The sequence below is a fragment of the Cebus imitator genome, unplaced genomic scaffold (genome assembly GCF_001604975.1).
Source record: "Cebus imitator isolate Cc_AM_T3 unplaced genomic scaffold, Cebus_imitator-1.0 Scaffold59, whole genome shotgun sequence".
In the NCBI taxonomy this organism is placed as follows: domain Eukaryota; kingdom Metazoa; phylum Chordata; class Mammalia; order Primates; family Cebidae; genus Cebus; species Cebus imitator.
The window spans coordinates 1524120-1541070 of record NW_016107374.1 but is presented as its reverse complement, the minus strand read 5'-3'; the positions used below and the strand labels follow the sequence as shown (position 1 = coordinate 1541070).

Here is a 16951-nt window from a genome sequence, read left to right as displayed (position 1 = left end):
AAAAATGTCCAAGAGTCATGCCCCAAAAAAGTATATTAGCACAGCAAGACAAGAGGTGATTTATTTTTGAGGCGGAATCTCACTGTCACCCAGGTTGAAGTGCAGTGGCGTGATCTTGGCTCACTGCAACCTCCATTTCCTGGACTCAAGTCATCCTCCTGCCTCAGCCTCCTGAGTAGCTGGAACCATAGACATGGACAGCCACACCCAGCTAATTTTTGTATTTTTGGTAGAGACGAGTTTCACCATGTTGCCCAGGCTGGTCTCGCACTCCTGAGATCCAGCAATCCCCCAGCCTTGGCCTCCCAAAGTGCTGGGATTACAGGCATGGACCACCTCTCCCTGGCCAAGAAGTGATTTTGAGAAGGCGATTCTACCAGAGCTACAAGAAACAGGCAGCAAGCTTCAGGGCTACTCACACAATTTTAGAGCCTAAGAAATATGCCAATTCTTTTTCACAAGGAGGCATAGTATTGATTTCAAAGACCACACACACAGAAAATGACAGGCTAATCTCACTTATGGATGTCAAGACAAAAATCTTCAATATAGTATTTAAAGGAATCCATTAACTTATTAAAAATATATGCCATTGGCCAAGCAAGATTTAATCAGGAATAAAGAATGGTTTAGGCCGGGCTCGATGGCTCATGTCTTTAATCCCAGCACTTTGATCATTATGTTCACAAAACTAACTATAAGACATTCACAGAACAGAATAGTATGTAGCAAGTAAAACAATTGAAGCAACTCTATCTGTTCTGAAAAGGAAAGTTCTCTAGGATAAATGAAGTGAAAAATGGAGAGCAGACCAATATTAGAGGTTTTTCTCATTAAAGCCAATCACTGAAGATGACTCAGACGCTTGCTATGCACAGAGCATGCCCAAAAGTATGGACTGGTGGGCTGGGAGGTTAGAGCCTGTGGAAGAGAAGGGAGGTGAGGAAGCCAGATTGTCAGGGTCCATCCTGGCTCCAGCAGTTCTGGTCATGTGACAGACAAATCCCAAACTTCTTGGTGCCTTTTTCTTGACTTGCAAAATGGCAGTAACAATGGTATCTACCTCCTGGGTTGTTGAGAGTTTAAGTTAGTCCATCCACATGAAGCCTTTAAAATTGTGCTGGCACCAAGCCAGCACCTAGAATCAGTACGAGATAAGCACCCAGGGTCAGCACTGAGCCAGCACCCAAGATCAGCCCCAGATAAGTAACCAGAGTCAACACTGAGCCAGCACCCAGGATCAGCACCAGATGAACACCAAGGGTCAGCACTGAGCCAGCACCCAGGGTCAGCACCCAGGGTGGGAAAGTATTTACATTATTACTAGTGTCCTCTTGGCCTCTGGAGAGAAACTATGGAAGAGAAAGAAGACTCCGTGTTTTCATTAAGAACCTTCTCATACCTTTCATATTTCATACCCTGAGCAAGTTTACCTATACAAAAAGTAATCAAAATATTTTTAACAATGCAATCACTTGGAAAAATGCTCATGGTGGAGGAAAAAAGCCAGGACACAAAATTACACGTAAATACTTAAGGGAAGGAAACTGTCTATTTTTAAAAATGCCTAGCAGGAAAGACCGAAGGAATGACAGGAAACATGCCCAGCGTAGGGTGAAGGGTGGTGCAGTACACAGATCCTCATCCTGCAAACAAAGACAAAGACGGGCGGAGCTAGAATGACTTTATCTTGTTTTTCAAATATTCTGCGGCATGTTTACAAATACACCCAGGCTTCCTGTGTGCCAGGCGTGGCACTAAACACTGGAGCCTGGCATTCTTGATCTCACAACTGAAGCAGGTTTTATTTTACAAATGAGGACGCGGCAGGAGGGAGAGACTGCCCGGCTCCGCGGCTGGCTGGAGTTGGCGCTTGAACCCAGTCATCCTCGCATCAGTTTCCCAGTGCCCCTCACCAGAGCACGGAGGCGAGCAGGATCTCATGCCATCCCCGCCCCGCCGCCAGAGCTCAGGGGAAGGAGGATTTGTTGGTAAGTAACACAGACAGAAGTGAGATGGTGGCTGTGGCAGGGGCCAGGAGGGAAGGAGGTGGCTGGACAGGGAATGCCAGTCAGCTGGGGACTTAAGGAGAACTATGGGTCAAACAGGCAAACGTGGACAGAATTCAACGCTCCACTGGGGAGAGACGGGTGAGGCCAGGACAGTGGAGCAGCCCTGGGGCCAAGGACGTGGAGTGGGAAGCAGAGCTGGAGGGGTCGGGCCCTCCTTGGTGGGTCAGGGGTTCTATGTTATCCCCAGAGGGCTGGAGACCCCGAAGGGTTTGGTGGGGAGCGGCTGAGAAGGCATCTCTGCCATGGGGTAGCCTGCAGATGCCAGGTGCCTGTCCCGGGACTGTCTCGGTCAAGGGCCTCTCGAGAGCACACCGGGCTCAGCAACAGACTCCAGTTGGCCCTGGCCACGGTTCAAAGGTGGGGGTCAACTGGCCTCTTTGGGGAGAGTCCAGGAGGCCCTTGGCCCTCTGGAAGCCGCTGCACCCAGGCAGCCAGGGCCGGATGAATAGGCTTCTGTGGCCCCTCAATAGGCCTTTCATCCACTGGTGCCTCCCAGAGCCTCTCCCAGGGCCTCTCCAGCTGAGGGCCTTCCTCCCTCGGGGCACAGAAGACAAAGGGAGGCCCCTGGCTGCCCTGACAAGGCACGTGGAGGAGGGGAGCTGGACCATTGCATCCCCACGTGAGCAGGGCCAGGGCTGGGCCCTCTCCTCTGACCCAGGGAAGTGTGGGGTCTCCACAGCACGAGCCTAAAACCCCTGCCTGGTTCCACATCTTCCTCAGGAAGAAGCCAAGGCTCCCTTGCCAGCCTCTCCAGGTAGCCCCCGACATCTACCGTGTGGTCCCCAATGTCCTGGCCAGCCTTGGCCCTTCTTCCCCAACCAAATGCCCTGTATCCCCCTGGAAGGCCTTGCTTCCTCTCACCAGGTCTTGACCACGCCACAGAGCACAGGACACTGGCACAGGGCCCACTCCCACTTGGCCCGTGCAAGTCAGTTCAGGCCAAGCTGACCTCTGCTGCCACCCCCTCCGGGTGCCCTCCTTGCCTCCCCACCCTGGCACTGGCTTCCCTGACGCAGCTGTGGCCCTCCAGGGCATCCCAGGTGCTGCCAGTGCCCACGCACACCTGACCATGTTGCCTCCCTTGATCTTCACAAAGATCCTGAGAGGTAAGAATAGTTCCCTTCATTTACCTGATGAGTGCCTTGGTGTGCAAAGCCTGAGCACCTGGTCTGCAGTTGCTCCGCTGGCATGGGGCAGGGCCAGGCCACAGCCCCACCCGCCTGCAGAGCCACTCCCAGCACCATGCTATGGGCTTGTCACACTGGTTCCTGACTACCCGTCCTGAGGGCTCCTCCCAACCCAGACAAGGCCCCTTGCTGGCAGGGCATCTGGAACCCAGCGCAGGCCAGTATCCACCGCAGGGTCAGCGAACGACAACAAACACACACAGGACATGGTGAGCCCCATCCTCGCTGTGCTCAAAGAACACACGGCAGCCTCTCCACCCACCCCCCGCTGCCGGCAGGCAGAACTTTAGTCATGGGCCTTAAACTTACACAACGTAGTGAAATCCTTGAAGTGCTTTCGCAACCCCAGACCACATCTGTGACCTCCTCATTGCCTCATTTTACGGCTTAGGAAACCAAGGCCTTTAAGTCTGGGTACCCTGCAAGCTGGTGGGGGCTGGGCTTCATATCCAGTTCTGTGGGCCAGCTCTGCCCCAGGCACTGCGTGAGGTCCTGGGGAACAAAGGGGAATAAACCCTGACCCTGACCTCGAAGTGCCTTGTATGGGTTGGAGGCTCTGCTGGATTGGAGCTCCCATAAAGCGTCCTTTATCGTCCTCCAAGCAGCAATTCCCACAAACCCCTGCCAACACCTGTGACCACTGCGCCTGCCACCCACACCCCACAGTTGTTTCCAGACAGTTTCAGTATCTCCTAAGCACCATCATCAAGCCGCAAAAGTGGCTCCAGATTCAAATTCCCATCTTCTGTGAGATCATCCTCATGGGGGCCTTATCCCAGCTCCTAACTCACTACTCTGCTCAGACACAGAAAATGTCCTCCTATACAACCAGCTGACCGCTTCCTGAGTAATTTCTCAGGGTGTCTCCTGACACCCACGCGAAGGTGCCCCATCTCGGCCAGGAGCTGGCACCACCAGCTTCCCCGCCCTTTCCTTCACTGCCTGGGCTTGAGGTCACCCAGCCACTGCCTAGTCATCATTCCACGTCCTCCCACCTCCATGTCAACATGCTCTGTGGCTGGAAGTCACGAGGAAGTCACAGAACCCTAGAGCCTTGAGGCCCACCCACTCCAGCCAGCTCACGGTATCTGCAGAGATGCCAAACTCTGGTGGAGGAACTCGGGCCACGTCCTTCGGCCACTCCCTCACTCCTCCACTCCCTACTCACTGCGCAGGCCCTGAGTGGGAGCCAGACACACAGCTGGACCTGTCTGCCCAGTGCTACTCACCCCTGCACCCAACACCTGGCCCACGCAGGTGCTGTGTGTGCAGGCCCACAAGTACTAGGTGCAAGGCGATGATACACCACACAGCACAAGGACGCAAGGCACCTTCTGCGCCTTTCTGCTGCTCTGCCTTCCCGGGGGTCTTAGGCCCCTGCTCTCTGCAGGCAGCGTCCTCTCGGAAGTGTCCACTCCCGCACTAACCCTCATTCCTCGCCCTCCTCTACTCTGACTTCTGAGACCCCCTTCATTGTGAAAACCAGGAGGGCTGGGCTCTCATACACTATGCCAGGTCAGGCCCACCCAGAAAAAAAGGGCATCAAACACTCTTCCCTGGAGAAAGGGGCATGTCTGAGCATGAGAAGGGCGGCCCCAGCCTTGAGACCAGGATAATGAGGTCCAACACCCCCTGCTGCCATGGGACCCTGCACGAGTGCTCTGCCTAAGTCCCACTGTCTCCCTCTGCCAACAGGGACAATGCCCTTCTCGTCACCGGGCTGTCATCAGAATGAAACGCTGCCGACACCATACTGGCGGAAATGAAAACCCCTCCATAAAGGAACGGCAGTTGCTCTTGCTCTGACTGTCCCTGGGAGAGAACAGGCCCCACTGAACTTCAGGGAAGATCCTGGACGCAGAGCCTTCTTGTCGCAGCCTCTGATAGAGATGACCTCATCCCTGCACCCTGAAGCAGAACAGCAGCTCCGGCTGGGGCTGATTCATTGGGGTTTGCTGCGGGAGCTGAGCAGCAGCTAACGAACTCCCACTGTATGCGGAGGCAGCTCCGTCCTCCTGGGATCAGGAGAAACCTGGAATCCTAGATCCCCACACCCTGGCAGATGCGTTCTCAGGGATGGCCCGGGTCAGCACCAGCCAATGCAGACAGCCTGTGGGCTGCCAGGATGGACCTGCAGACAGAGCTGGGGGTGTGGGGCAGGAAACCGACGGCCCAAAGTGTGAAGTCACAGTTCTTCACAGGGTGGTGGGACAACAGGGTTCCGATTTCCATTTTGTGGGGCCAGAGTGGGATGTGATTCTTCTCGCTTGTCTTGTTTCCTTCAAACCCCAGCACACACAGCGCCAACCTCCCTGAGCAGCTGCTCCTGCCTGTCCACAGTGCTTTTTACAAGTGGCTAGGTTTCAAGTGGTTGAGCGTGTGGACCGGTGAACATATGTCCCAGAACCTTGGCTGTGAGCAGTGGCCAGGTCAACCTTCTTCTCCCTACTTCATAAAAGGAAACTGAGGTACAGCTCTGCACGGCATGTTCTGAGGCTCTAGGTCTGCCCCACGCTCCCTCCCCCAGGTAGAGGCACAGCGGTAGGCAGTCCTACTCTGCAAAGAGGAGTGGAGCCCAGAGGGCTACAGTGACTTCCCTGAAGCCACTCATCAAATTACAGCGTGAACCTTCCCTGCCCTTTTCCTGCTGTCTCCACTCAGGAGAGGCCCTGTGTGGGGAATGCCTCACTCAAGGGCCAGCTCCCCAACAAATGATCACCTCTTCACCAGAAGGGGACCTCTCCACCCACGCCCTCCAAACGCCACCCTCGGCAGCTCCCCCTGCCACTCCCAGGGGCCTGCACCAAGGCATCCATCTATTTTGAGCTGGTGCAAAGGACGCAGAGCCAGAGCCCTGAAGGGGAGCTCAGGGAGCAAGAGAGGGACAGGAACTACACACGGGGGGCTGTGCAGTGTCATAGCACTGGGGCAGGAATCGACAGGTACCATCAAGAACAAGGGGGGCGGTGGCGGACTCCACCAACTGGTCAGGAAGAAGCCAAAGAAGGGCCCTAGAGCTGAGAGCTGAGCCCCCCACCCACACCCTCAACAACAGGGTGAGGAGGGTGATTCCAGGCAGAGTGTAGAGGGGCCCTCAGGGAACCCTCTCCAACAAGTCTTACGGCTGGAGCTCAGGGGGTCAGCATGGGCAGGTCACCAAGGGTCTTGGACTATATACCTGGCAGACATTAAGAGGCTCTTAAAGGTGTGAGCATAGGCCAGGCGAGGTGTCACATGCCTGTAATCCTTGCACTATGGGAGGCCAAGGTGGGTGGATCACCAGAGATCAGGAGTTCAAGACCAGCCTGGCCAACACGGTGAAACCCCGTCTTTACTAAAAATACAAACATTTAGCCAGGCACGTTGGCAGGCACCTGTAATCTCAGCTATTCGGGAGGCTGAGACAGAATTGCTCTTGAACCGGGGGGTGGGGGGACAGTGCAGTGAGCTGAGATCGCGCCACTTCACTCCAGCCTGGGCTAAATATTAGAGTGAGACTCCGTGTCAAAAGAAAAGAAAAAAAGGTGTGAGCAGCAGGGTATGACAGTCAGGAATGTCCACAGTGGGGACATATGGGGCGATGCAGGTGGGGAGGGGAGACAGCCCAGGCACAGTCTGGCATAGGGGCAAGGGAGGGCTGACTCCTGAAGCATGCACAGGTCGGGCAGCAAGTCAAGTCTTGGTCAGGCTGAGCTGGAGGTGCCTGAGACACAGGTAGGAGCAGATGTCCCAGGGAAGCTGGTGATGGGGTTCAGGCCATGCTACCCCAAAATACGACATGCTGGCATTTGAGAAAACAGCAGAAGCAGAAAGGTCCTCTCACCCTCCCCCTGCCCTTCTCCCTGAAGCAGGTCATAAGACCCTCATGTGAGAGGCACCCTCTCTATGTCCAGAGGAAAAGAACATCCTCATCTCTGAAGACACAGGGATTTGCTGAGGGAAGAATCTCAACAAAGAGGCCCCGATAAGCTTCACCAGTTTATTATCGCCAGATCACGTTTCTTCATCCAAACTCCTCCACAACTACCTGCTTCTTTATCGAACCTAGCATAGAAAATAAACAGTTGAGGCCGGGCGCGCTGCCTCACGCCTCTCATCCCAGCACTTTGGGAGACCGAGGTGGGTAGATCACCTGAGGTCAGGAGTTCAAGACAAGCCTGACCGACATGTTGAAACCCATCCCTAATCAAAATACATAAAAATGAGCCAGAAGCGGTGGTGGGCACCTATAACCCCAGCTACTCGGGAAGCTGAGGCAGGACAATCACTTGAACCCGGGAGGTGGAGACTGCAGTGAGCCAAGACTGCGCCACTGCACTCCGGCCTGGGTGATAGAGACTCTGCCTCAAAAAAAGAAAATACACATGTTCAGCCCTTTTCTTTGGACCTTCACGTCCTTATGAAGGCTCCTCTATCAAGTAAAACTTCTATTAAATTACCCTTTTCTCTTGTTAACATGCCTTGTTATAGGAACCTCAGCCGTGAACCTAAGGTGAGAAGAAAGGTATTTTTCATCTCCTATGTTGGCAGCGGGGCCTGGAGATCGGAGGGGTGTCTGGACTGGTCCCAGCGGTGTGTGTGGACGGGATACACAGCTGGGGGGGTGGGCGAGTGGAGGCGGGGGAGCAAGAAGCCAGAGGCATGAACGATCACCCTGTACTGGCCTGCACCACACCCTCCCTAGTGAGCGCCAAGCTCCCAGGAGTCAGGGTCAATCCTAATTCAGCACTGCATTTCCAGGGCTCAGTAAATACGACCTCCATGAATGATGCAATGGTGACTACAAATCCACAAAGTGTACCCTCAGGAGCAGAAACTGCAGAGAAGGCAAGAAATTAACAGGCACAAGGGTCTTGTAGGGTTGCTGGTGCTGGAAAGTGGCAAGGTGCCTATGAAGCAAGGTTTCAGAAAGAACTAGAAGGCAGAAGCCCAGCCCAGGGCCACCTCACCCAGGACCGCCTATCACTCCGAAGCCCGGTCTCCCTCTGCAAATGGGCACAACACCCCTCCTGCCTTCTGCTCAGCACTGCTGTGAGGACACACAAGGGTGTAAGGGCAGCACTTTTCTATCATAATTACACGGATAATCCACGCACTTCATAAAAAGTGAATTGGTATTCTGCTTTTCTCCCCTTTCTCTGCCATAAGTGTTGCTCAAAGTGTGAAAGGCATTTTTCAAGATTCAAAGCACACCCCAATACAAGGCATTTTTATATAAAGATACCGGACACATGGAGGAAGGGAACTCTGCGGTTGCTCGCAGGCCTGGGTCTCCTCACCCGCACCACAGGGCAACAGGCGGCACTGCTGAGATCAGGCAGCCAGCCCTCCTGACTCGTTGCCCTGTGAGCCAGTCAGGGTTCACTCTGAGCCTCCCTTACCTGTCTGTGTCAGTGACAGGGCTGGGCTGGTTTCTGCTCCATCCCAGCTCCTCCAGGACGTGCTGTGACCCAGAGGACATTCTGCTGCCTGAGCAGGAATTCTGCTGCCTGACGGGGGCACCAAGAGCAAACTGCCGCCCTACCTTGGGAGGGCCAAGCTCATCAGGCACAGGAAGCCCGGAGTCAGATCTTCTCCCAGGAGAATGCCCATCCTGCGGAGTGGGCCGGGACTGGCTCGAGGGGAGGCTGGCCCACCGCCTCTACATGTGGCAGGGCTGAGCTAGGCCCTGTACCTGACCTCAGCCTCCGTCTCCCTGATGTGCAGAGTTCAATTTGACTCAGGGGCACAGGTATCTCTAGGGTGAGGAAAGGATCCCATGGAACACTGATTTTCCCACCCACCTCCTGCCAGGTGTCAATGTCAATGATGTTAAGGTTCATATCGTTAGGGCTCAGGCAGGTCCAAGGACAGGTGGCTGGAAGCAGGCCAGATCAGGAAGGTGGAAGAAGGGCATCACAGCCAGTTCTCTCCTGCTTCTGAGCCTCGGTGGCCCCATCCATCAAATGGGGGCAGGGTGGCAAACAGATATCCCAGTGGCCACCAACCCAGGCTGACACACCTACCCAGGCACAGGGAATGCATTACACCACAGCTCCAGTCCCCCCCAGGAAGACCTTTCCTCACATGCCCAGGTGGGAAGGAGTAGGTATTTTGTTTTAAAAGTTCTCCAGGGTTCTGTGCTCTGAACACAGTGCGGTACCGGGTGGGTGGCCTGAGGCAGGCAGGGTGTTCCAGGGAGGGAAGGCTGAGGTTCAAAGCAGAACAAGGAAGCAGAGGCTGGGCCGAGTCCCCCAGCACAGGCCACACAGGGCATACAGCCCCTCTTCCAAGGAGTCGGTAGGCCTGGGTGGGAAAGGTCCCCTCAGCACAGGAGCTGCCGCGGATGTCACCTGAAATGTCTGGGAAATCACATCTGGTCAGAACGTGCTTCAATGACTGACTTTGCAGAATAGCCCTGGTGCCCACCTGGGGGGCAGGACATGCGCTGGGCTCTGACTCACCAGGGGACCTGGTGGCTGCTCTCAGGACACTGGGAGGGTGGGCAGGACGGCCAGGTTTGGGTGATGGGCAGCGAGCTCTGCCCTCCTAGGAAGCTGAGTGCAGCAGACCCAAGCTGCTGGAAACGACTGAGGGAAGGTCTCTCCAACCCTCTGAGCTCCGGTCTTCCTTGTAAGACACGGGCTAACTCCCACCTTGACGGGGGTTATGAGATTAGATGGCGTGTTGTTTACAAGTCCTGCTTGGCCCTGCTTAGCCCAACACTGCATGCAGGAGGGATCAGAGGGACAAGGGCCTCCAGAGCACAGCATGGGGACTGCTGCCACACATCAGGGCTTTCCCAAAACCCAAACCCAAACCCTATCGGGGAAGCCTGGACTGGGACTTGCAGAGCTCCTGTCTGTGGTTGAGTTCTGACACCCGGGGGCCTTGGCATAGGCCGGGTGCCAAGGTCAGCACATGTACTGACCCTGAGGGGCAAACGTCTCTGTTGTCTCTAAGGCCCCGGCAAGCTGGGGTGGCCCAGAGTGAGGGGTGACCAGGAGTGGAAGGTCAGTGTGTGTGTGGGTGCAGGTGGGGCGTCGGCCTGGCCTGTGCTCAGGGCTCAGCTCTCAAGCCTTGCGTTCCTTGAATGGGGAACAGGGGGCCTCTGCTTCCTGCTCTGGGAAGACGAGCCTGAAACCTGAGGAGGAGAGCTCTCGGGTGAGAAGATGAGGTTGGAGAATCACAGACTGTCAGGGCATAGGCCCAATGGCGAGTCTGAGGCTGGGTCCTTCCTCAGCTCCTTGCACGCCCTCGGCTGGGACGCCCAGCACTACCTTCCGAGCCTCACCTTCCTAGTCCACACAAGCTGTCTAAAAGGGTTCATCTGAAGCCCAGTAAATACCCGTCTTCCACCTATGGTCCTATCCCTGTCCCTGGGGGTCAGACAGCAGCCTCCAAGAAGCAGCCTCCCAGGTTGCTAGCTTAAAGACATAATCCAAACACAGTCACCTCTGCACGTATTAGAAAGCTTTGCTGTGTTATTTAGAACAGTGAAAACTGGATCCAAGCTATGTTTCCAACCACATGAGACCAATTAAGTAAATCATCGCGTGCCCACCCCACTCTCGGGCAGTCATTTAACGTTTAGAGTCTGAACAACATGGGAGATGTTTGAGGAACTTTAAGTGAAAAAGCGTGATTAAGAAACGTGTGTAGAGAAATCAGGTATTCTTTTAAAAGCCTCTAGAAAGATCAGAGGACAGGACTTTGCAAACTTAATAGTGTGTCTCTGGGTAACTGGAACTAGGAATAATCGTTTCCTCTCTCTTCTGTTTTCCAGCTTCTGTAACATGCATATAACATTTTTTTATACTGGAAAACAATTTGTTTGGGAAATCCAAGGTTGTTTTTTAACAAGTCTCCTGCTTGGGGTTTCTTTTCAGCAGCTTCATGGTGTGGCTGGTACAAGCCTCCCCAGCCGGATGAAGGAGGCAAGGAGACCCAGGACAGTGAGGGGACAGCGCATGCTGTGGAAGTTCCTCTGCAGAAGGCTGGAAGCCAGAGGCGGAAATGACTCCCCAAGGCCGCAGAGCAGGGCAGCACAGTGTCCTCACCCTGGCTGGGGGTGCCTATGCGGCCACTGCAGAGTCTTCCGTGCAGCTGTGGTCCTTGGCCTCTTGAAAGTGTGAGGTCCAGCATCCTCAGGTTCCCCCGAAAGGACCCAGAGTCTCAGCTTCAGGAGAGAGCCTCCGGGGCTGCTCCAGCCCCAGAATGGGTAGAGGCCGGAACCCACAACCCTTAAAATAGGGCCAGGAACTGAAAGAGGCTCTGCTGCCATGCCACACGGCCACACTTCCTCCCCACCGTGCTGGCCCACAACCAGCTCTGACTGCCTTGGGGTTGGAGGGCCCCAAGGAGCCCAGGGAGACCTTCCATACCAACTCAAAGCAGCGTCAGGGCGCCAGTACAACCCCAATTCCACATGCAGGCACCGGGCCGGACGCTTTGCATCCTGGACAACAGCAGCAGCCTGGTCTATGCCCAACTCCATGCCAGGGGTTTGTGCCAAGCCTGAACCTGCCATGTCTCACTCACTCTGTCACTTCTCTCACACAATCCCCAAGTCCCTGGAGAGTTTGTGGTCTCCAGTCAACAGATGAGGACACTGAGGCCCAAGGGCTGGAGTGCTTACCCAGGGCTCACAGGCTTCCTTTCCAGCGGTGCCTGCCACTAAAGGCTCCATCACTTATGCCCAGCTACACTCCCGGGCCTCCATCATGTATGCCCAGCTACACCCCCGGGCCTCCATCACGTATGCCCAGCTACACCTGGCTTAGCAAAGTGACAGGGGTCAGGGGTGGGGGGTAGGCAAAGGGTGCACAGCACTCTTCCCCATCCACAAGCCTGGCACAGGCAGGCATTCAGCACAGAGGCAAAGCTCTCCCCCTCACTCCTCTGGCCCATTCCACGATGCCTCCCGAGATGGCTATTTGCACCTGATGGGCCTCAGCCGGAATCGCAGGCCTGTCACCTGCCAGCTACATAGCCTTGCGTCCATCACTCCCCCGCTGAAGCTCAGCTTCCTCACCTGCAAAATGAGGTCATGGCAGAACCTACCTCTCCGGGAGCGGGACTGAAGGAAACACAGCAGGTGCCAGGCACTGGCTCGCAGCGGGCACGCAGCATTCTCGGCACTGATGGCCCCTCCCGTGCAGCCGCCCCACAAATCACACCTGCAGGGCTCTCCGAGGCCAGCGCTGGGAAATACCAAATCCTCAGCCAGGGATTACTCCAGCCTCGACTCCCACAGCCCCCCTTAGAGCCAAGTGAGCTTCTGTTCCTCCATCCACGCAACACCCAGCCTCAGCCCTGCTTGAAGGCCACATTGTCCACATACCCCTCCCGTGGGCCACACTGGCGGCTCCGTTCTCTGTGGCCTCTGGCTAAGTGCTTACAGCTCCACTGAGGCCCTGCCTCCATCCACTGTGGCCAGGCTGCCACACAACCTGTGACACCAGACCCTCAGCACCCTGAGGACGGGGCTGGGTGGGCTTCACCTTTGCACAGGGTCAAGCAATTAAGAGCTTGGCCTCCGACAGATTCAGCCACTTTCTAGCCTTCCAGGTGGGGCACATTACTTCCCCCAACCAGTGTTCCCTCATCAGGACAAAGAGAAGAACGGAACACTGTCTGCCCTGTAGGATTACTCCAAAGACAAAGGGAAAGAAGGAACATAAAACGCCCCTTCTGCTCTGCAGCACTCCAGACACAGGGAGAATCCCCCCAGGCTACTTAAAAAAGGGTTATAGCCCCAAACGCCAGGGACAAGTGGCTCCAAAATGCTCAGAGGCAAGTAGTGGATGTGGGCCCCACCCGCTCATGGCACCTCTCAGGACTCACACTGGGTCTCGAGCCCAGGTCTCATCCACATCGCCTGACCAACTGTCAGGGCTGCCCCTGTTGAAAGGGGGCCTGCGTGCTTGGGCTGAGGCCCAGGGCCCAGGAGAAGGCCCAAGCCCTGGTAGGAAGTGGCAGGGTTTGTCCCCTCTTCACCCAAACACCTGCATTGCACACCTGGCTCCTGAATCACCTGAGTCTTCCCAGCTCAGAGATTCTGGAGCTTGACAGAAGCCACCTCGGCCGGCCAGCCTGGCTCATCTGTGACCTGGAGTCACAAGCAGTGTTCTGTGGATGCAATACCAAAATCTTGTTGGGGCAGCCGCAGCCCCGCTGCTTCCAGCAAGGTTTGTACTTCAGCTAACAGTGACCGTGCTCCCACGGACTGTGCCCTCCCACAAGGCAGGGATCAGGGCCCAACACTCCTGCCCCTCTTAGCACAGAGCAAGCGTTCAAGTCCTTTTGTACTGCAGAGGCTGCCACAGACAAGCCTCGAAAGCCAGGTGTGAACCTACAAGGTGCCTTTCATCACGAGAGCTAAGGGACAATCCCTGAGCGACAATCCCTCAGTGCAGACCAGGGGACCAGTAGCTTTGTCCCATCTTATAGACAGACAATGATTCAGAGAATGACAACCACTCAGCCAAAGCCCAGCGTCTCCACCTGAGGCTCCCTTGACACCTTCAAAACAACCTCAGAGGACATGGCATGGTTCTGAGTAACCCAAGCTGTCGCTAAACAACAACAAAAATCTGGGAGATTTAAGTTCATTCATAAACCTAACAGGCTGTCACAGATGTAAAGTGGAGATGATCAAACACAACCCTGCCCCTGCAGCCTGAGAGGGCTGATGACTCAGTGGACACACAAGTGCTCCAGGACTGGTGTTCTGGCTCCTATGCTCTGGGTACCTGGGCAACCCCTGGGTTCCAGCTCCACTCTGCACATTAAGTTCCTAGTAAGCTCACCTCTCACTGAACATCAAATCTCTCATCTGAAAAATGAGCCCTTCCTGTTTTTTTTTTTTTTTTTTTGTTTGGAGATGAAGTCTCACTCTGTAGCCCAGGCTGGAGTGCAGTGGCACAATCTCAGCTCACTGCAACCTCTGCCTCCTGAGTCCAGGTTCCTCTAGAATAGTTGGGATTACAGGTGCATGCCACCATACCCAGCTAATTTCTATATTTTCAGTAGAGATGGGGTTTTACCATGTTGGCCAGGCTGGTCTTGAACTCCTGACCTTGTGATCCGCCCGCCTCAGCCTCCCAAAGTGTTGGGATTCCAGGCGTGAGCCACGGCGCCTGGCCAAAAATGAGCCCTTCTAAGAAGTTAAGATACCCATCTCTGTGGCCCTCCACGCCCTTCATCTGCCAGTCCAGAAAATAATTTTCTTACTTGTTCGATAAATGTTTACTGGGCACCGGCTCCATATGTGCCCTATGCTGGGCACCAAGACAACTCAGACTGGGTAATGCCTTCAAAGGCCTCATGTGCTAACTGGGGAGACAGCACACAGACCATGACAAGGCCACAAGCGTCCTGACTGTCCTAACGACACAAACCTGCCACAAAGAGAACACAGGCAGAACAAGACTGTGTGCCTGGGAGTCGGAAAGAGTTCCCAGGGGGCAGCATTGGAGCTGAGACTTAAAGGAAAACTTACAGATGCTCGGGGGGCAAATGAGTAGGGGCAGCCTTCCGGGCAGAGAAAACAGCAGGTGTCAAAGTGCAGTGCTTCGGAGCCCTGCAGGGACTGAGTTCAGCAGCAGGGTGAGATGGGAGACCTTGCATGTGCGGGAGGCCAGGAGAGGAGACAAAGAACTATCGTGAGAATCATAGGCACAGAAAGGCCTGGCTGGGGACACTCAGGAGTGGAGGGCAGGCTCTGGGGTCAGCCTGGCAAGGGGTCAGTCCCAGCTATGCTGCTTCCTCATTGGTTGTCCCTGGGCAGGCCTCCTGCCTCTCTAACCCTCAGGCTCTTCATGGCTGACAGGGAGACTATGCTGCTCCTTTGCAAAGTCAGTACTGTGTCAGAATTAAATCTGCGGCATGAGTAAAGCACCCAGCACATAGTAAGTGCTCAGTAAATGCTAGGTGTCATTTACACTGTTCACTGTTCCAGGAATAGCCCTGCAGCCTCCTTGGGGGAGGAGCCGGCTAAAAGAGGAGAGGTGCTCACGGGTAAAGGTGGTCAGAGGACAGGAGATGTGTGTGGACAGGGGAGTGGGGAGGAACTGACTGCAGCTGCTGAGTAGACAGGGCCAAGTGGCCTACAGCAGATGGTCCCTCAGGTGCATCCCAGCTCAGATATTCTGTGCCAGGTGACAGGTGGACTGCCAGAGTGGCACACAGTAGGTGCTCAATGACTGTCTGCAGAATGAATTAATGAGCATCCTCCAGTGTCTGCTCAAAACTAAATTTTGACACCTTTTCAGCAAGAAACCATTGAAACCTTGTCAACCACTGAAGTTCTTGTCCATTCCACTTCATAAGCACTCCCCACCCCCACCCCTCCACGAGGAGCACTCACCCCAGGCAGGCTAGGCTGGGGCCTGCTCACTGCGAAGCCTCTCATGCTCAGCCTGCGTCCTACAAAAGGGATTCAAATTTACTTCCTCTCCCCACTCCAGCCTCCAGGGTGTGGCCTGCTGAGGGACCCTGAATGCCTGGGACTGCCATGTCCCTGTGGCTGTGTGACCCTGGGGGTGAGTTTGCTCTCTTGGACTCAGTTTCCCCAATGGTGAATGAAGGGGCCACTGAGTGAATCTGGAAGGCTGACATTCCCTACTCAGCAATGCTGTCACCCCCTCAGAAATCCCCAGCCCAGCCTGGGGGTGGGGTGGGGGGCGGCTGACAATGTGGTATGAAGTCATTCCCCGCACGGAGGAGGGAGGGGTCTTTTCCATGGAGAAGATGACAAACCTGAGACGACAAAAGAGGGGGCTTCTCCCAGGCTTGAGCCTGGGCACGATCCATCAGTAATGGATTACCTCACTGGCTGGGAGACCCCACCCACACCTGCAGTCCCAGGCCCTTCCAAACAATACGAGGCTCCCCCAGCCCACACCCACCAGCAGATCCATGACTTAGGACCAGAATCACACTGAGAGAAAGCAGGCTCTGCCCCTCTGCCAAGCGGGCGGAATCGGGGGGCCACTGCCCAACAGGTCCCTGGATACAGCTAAGGGAGGCGAGGGGCCGGCGGGTGCAGAAAGACAAAGGCTTCGGAAAGCAGGAGACAGTGGCCAGGGCACGCTCGCAGGGAGGTCCACCCAGAGCCCACGAGGGCTCGGCCCTGCCGCGCTGGGCTAAGGGTGTACCCAGATCCCACGCCCACACTCCCTGCGGCCGCGCTGAGGGCCCGGGGCGAGCTTCCTGGAGAAGGAAGAAGACCCGCAGAAGCACGAAGAGGAAGGAGGGTGATGAGACAGAAACCCGGACGGACTGACACAGGGAGACGCCGAATGAGACCCGGGCACAGGGGTGCGGGGCGCTCGTCGGACCAAAAGCAGAGACGGACACCCCGGGACTCACGAAGACCCAGATGCAGGGGCGGGGGGTGCATGGAGGAAGACAGGGCACCCGGAGAGACCGAGCGACCATGACACATGCACAGAGACACGGACGCGCAGAGGCCGCCCCGGAGACACTCACCCCCGCCGACCCCGGCCCGGCTTCGCCCCCGGACCCCACTTACCGAGGCCGCAGACCTCGCGGCGCAGGCTGAGGCGGCCGCGCTCCTCCGCTATGGCACGCAGCATGTGCTGCAGCGAGCGCTCCTCGGCCTCGGCGCCGCCCGCAGGCTCGGGGGCGGCGGCGGCAGCGGCGGCGGCGGGGAGGGCGGGCGGCCCAGCCCGGAGCCCCGCGGGCGCG

The 16951-nt window shown here is 55.9% G+C and overlaps 1 protein-coding gene and 1 long non-coding RNA gene across 2 annotated transcripts in view; one reads left to right on the top strand and one right to left on the bottom strand.

The window, feature by feature from the left end:
• KIAA0930 (KIAA0930 ortholog) overlaps positions 1–16923 on the bottom strand; it is a 41747-nt gene extending 24824 nt beyond the window's left edge. The window contains exon 1 of the mRNA XM_017529493.2: positions 16776–16923. Within this exon, the coding sequence (XP_017384982.1) occupies positions 16776–16839 (64 nt within the window). The 5' untranslated portion in view covers positions 16840–16923. The remainder of the gene's footprint in view (positions 1–16775) is intronic.
• Positions 1169–6590, top strand: LOC108304994. The gene is made up of 2 exons (XR_005200418.1): positions 1169–1991; positions 4955–6590. It is a non-coding gene; the product is annotated as an uncharacterized LOC108304994 (long non-coding RNA).
• Positions 16924–16951: the final 28 nt, after the last annotated feature.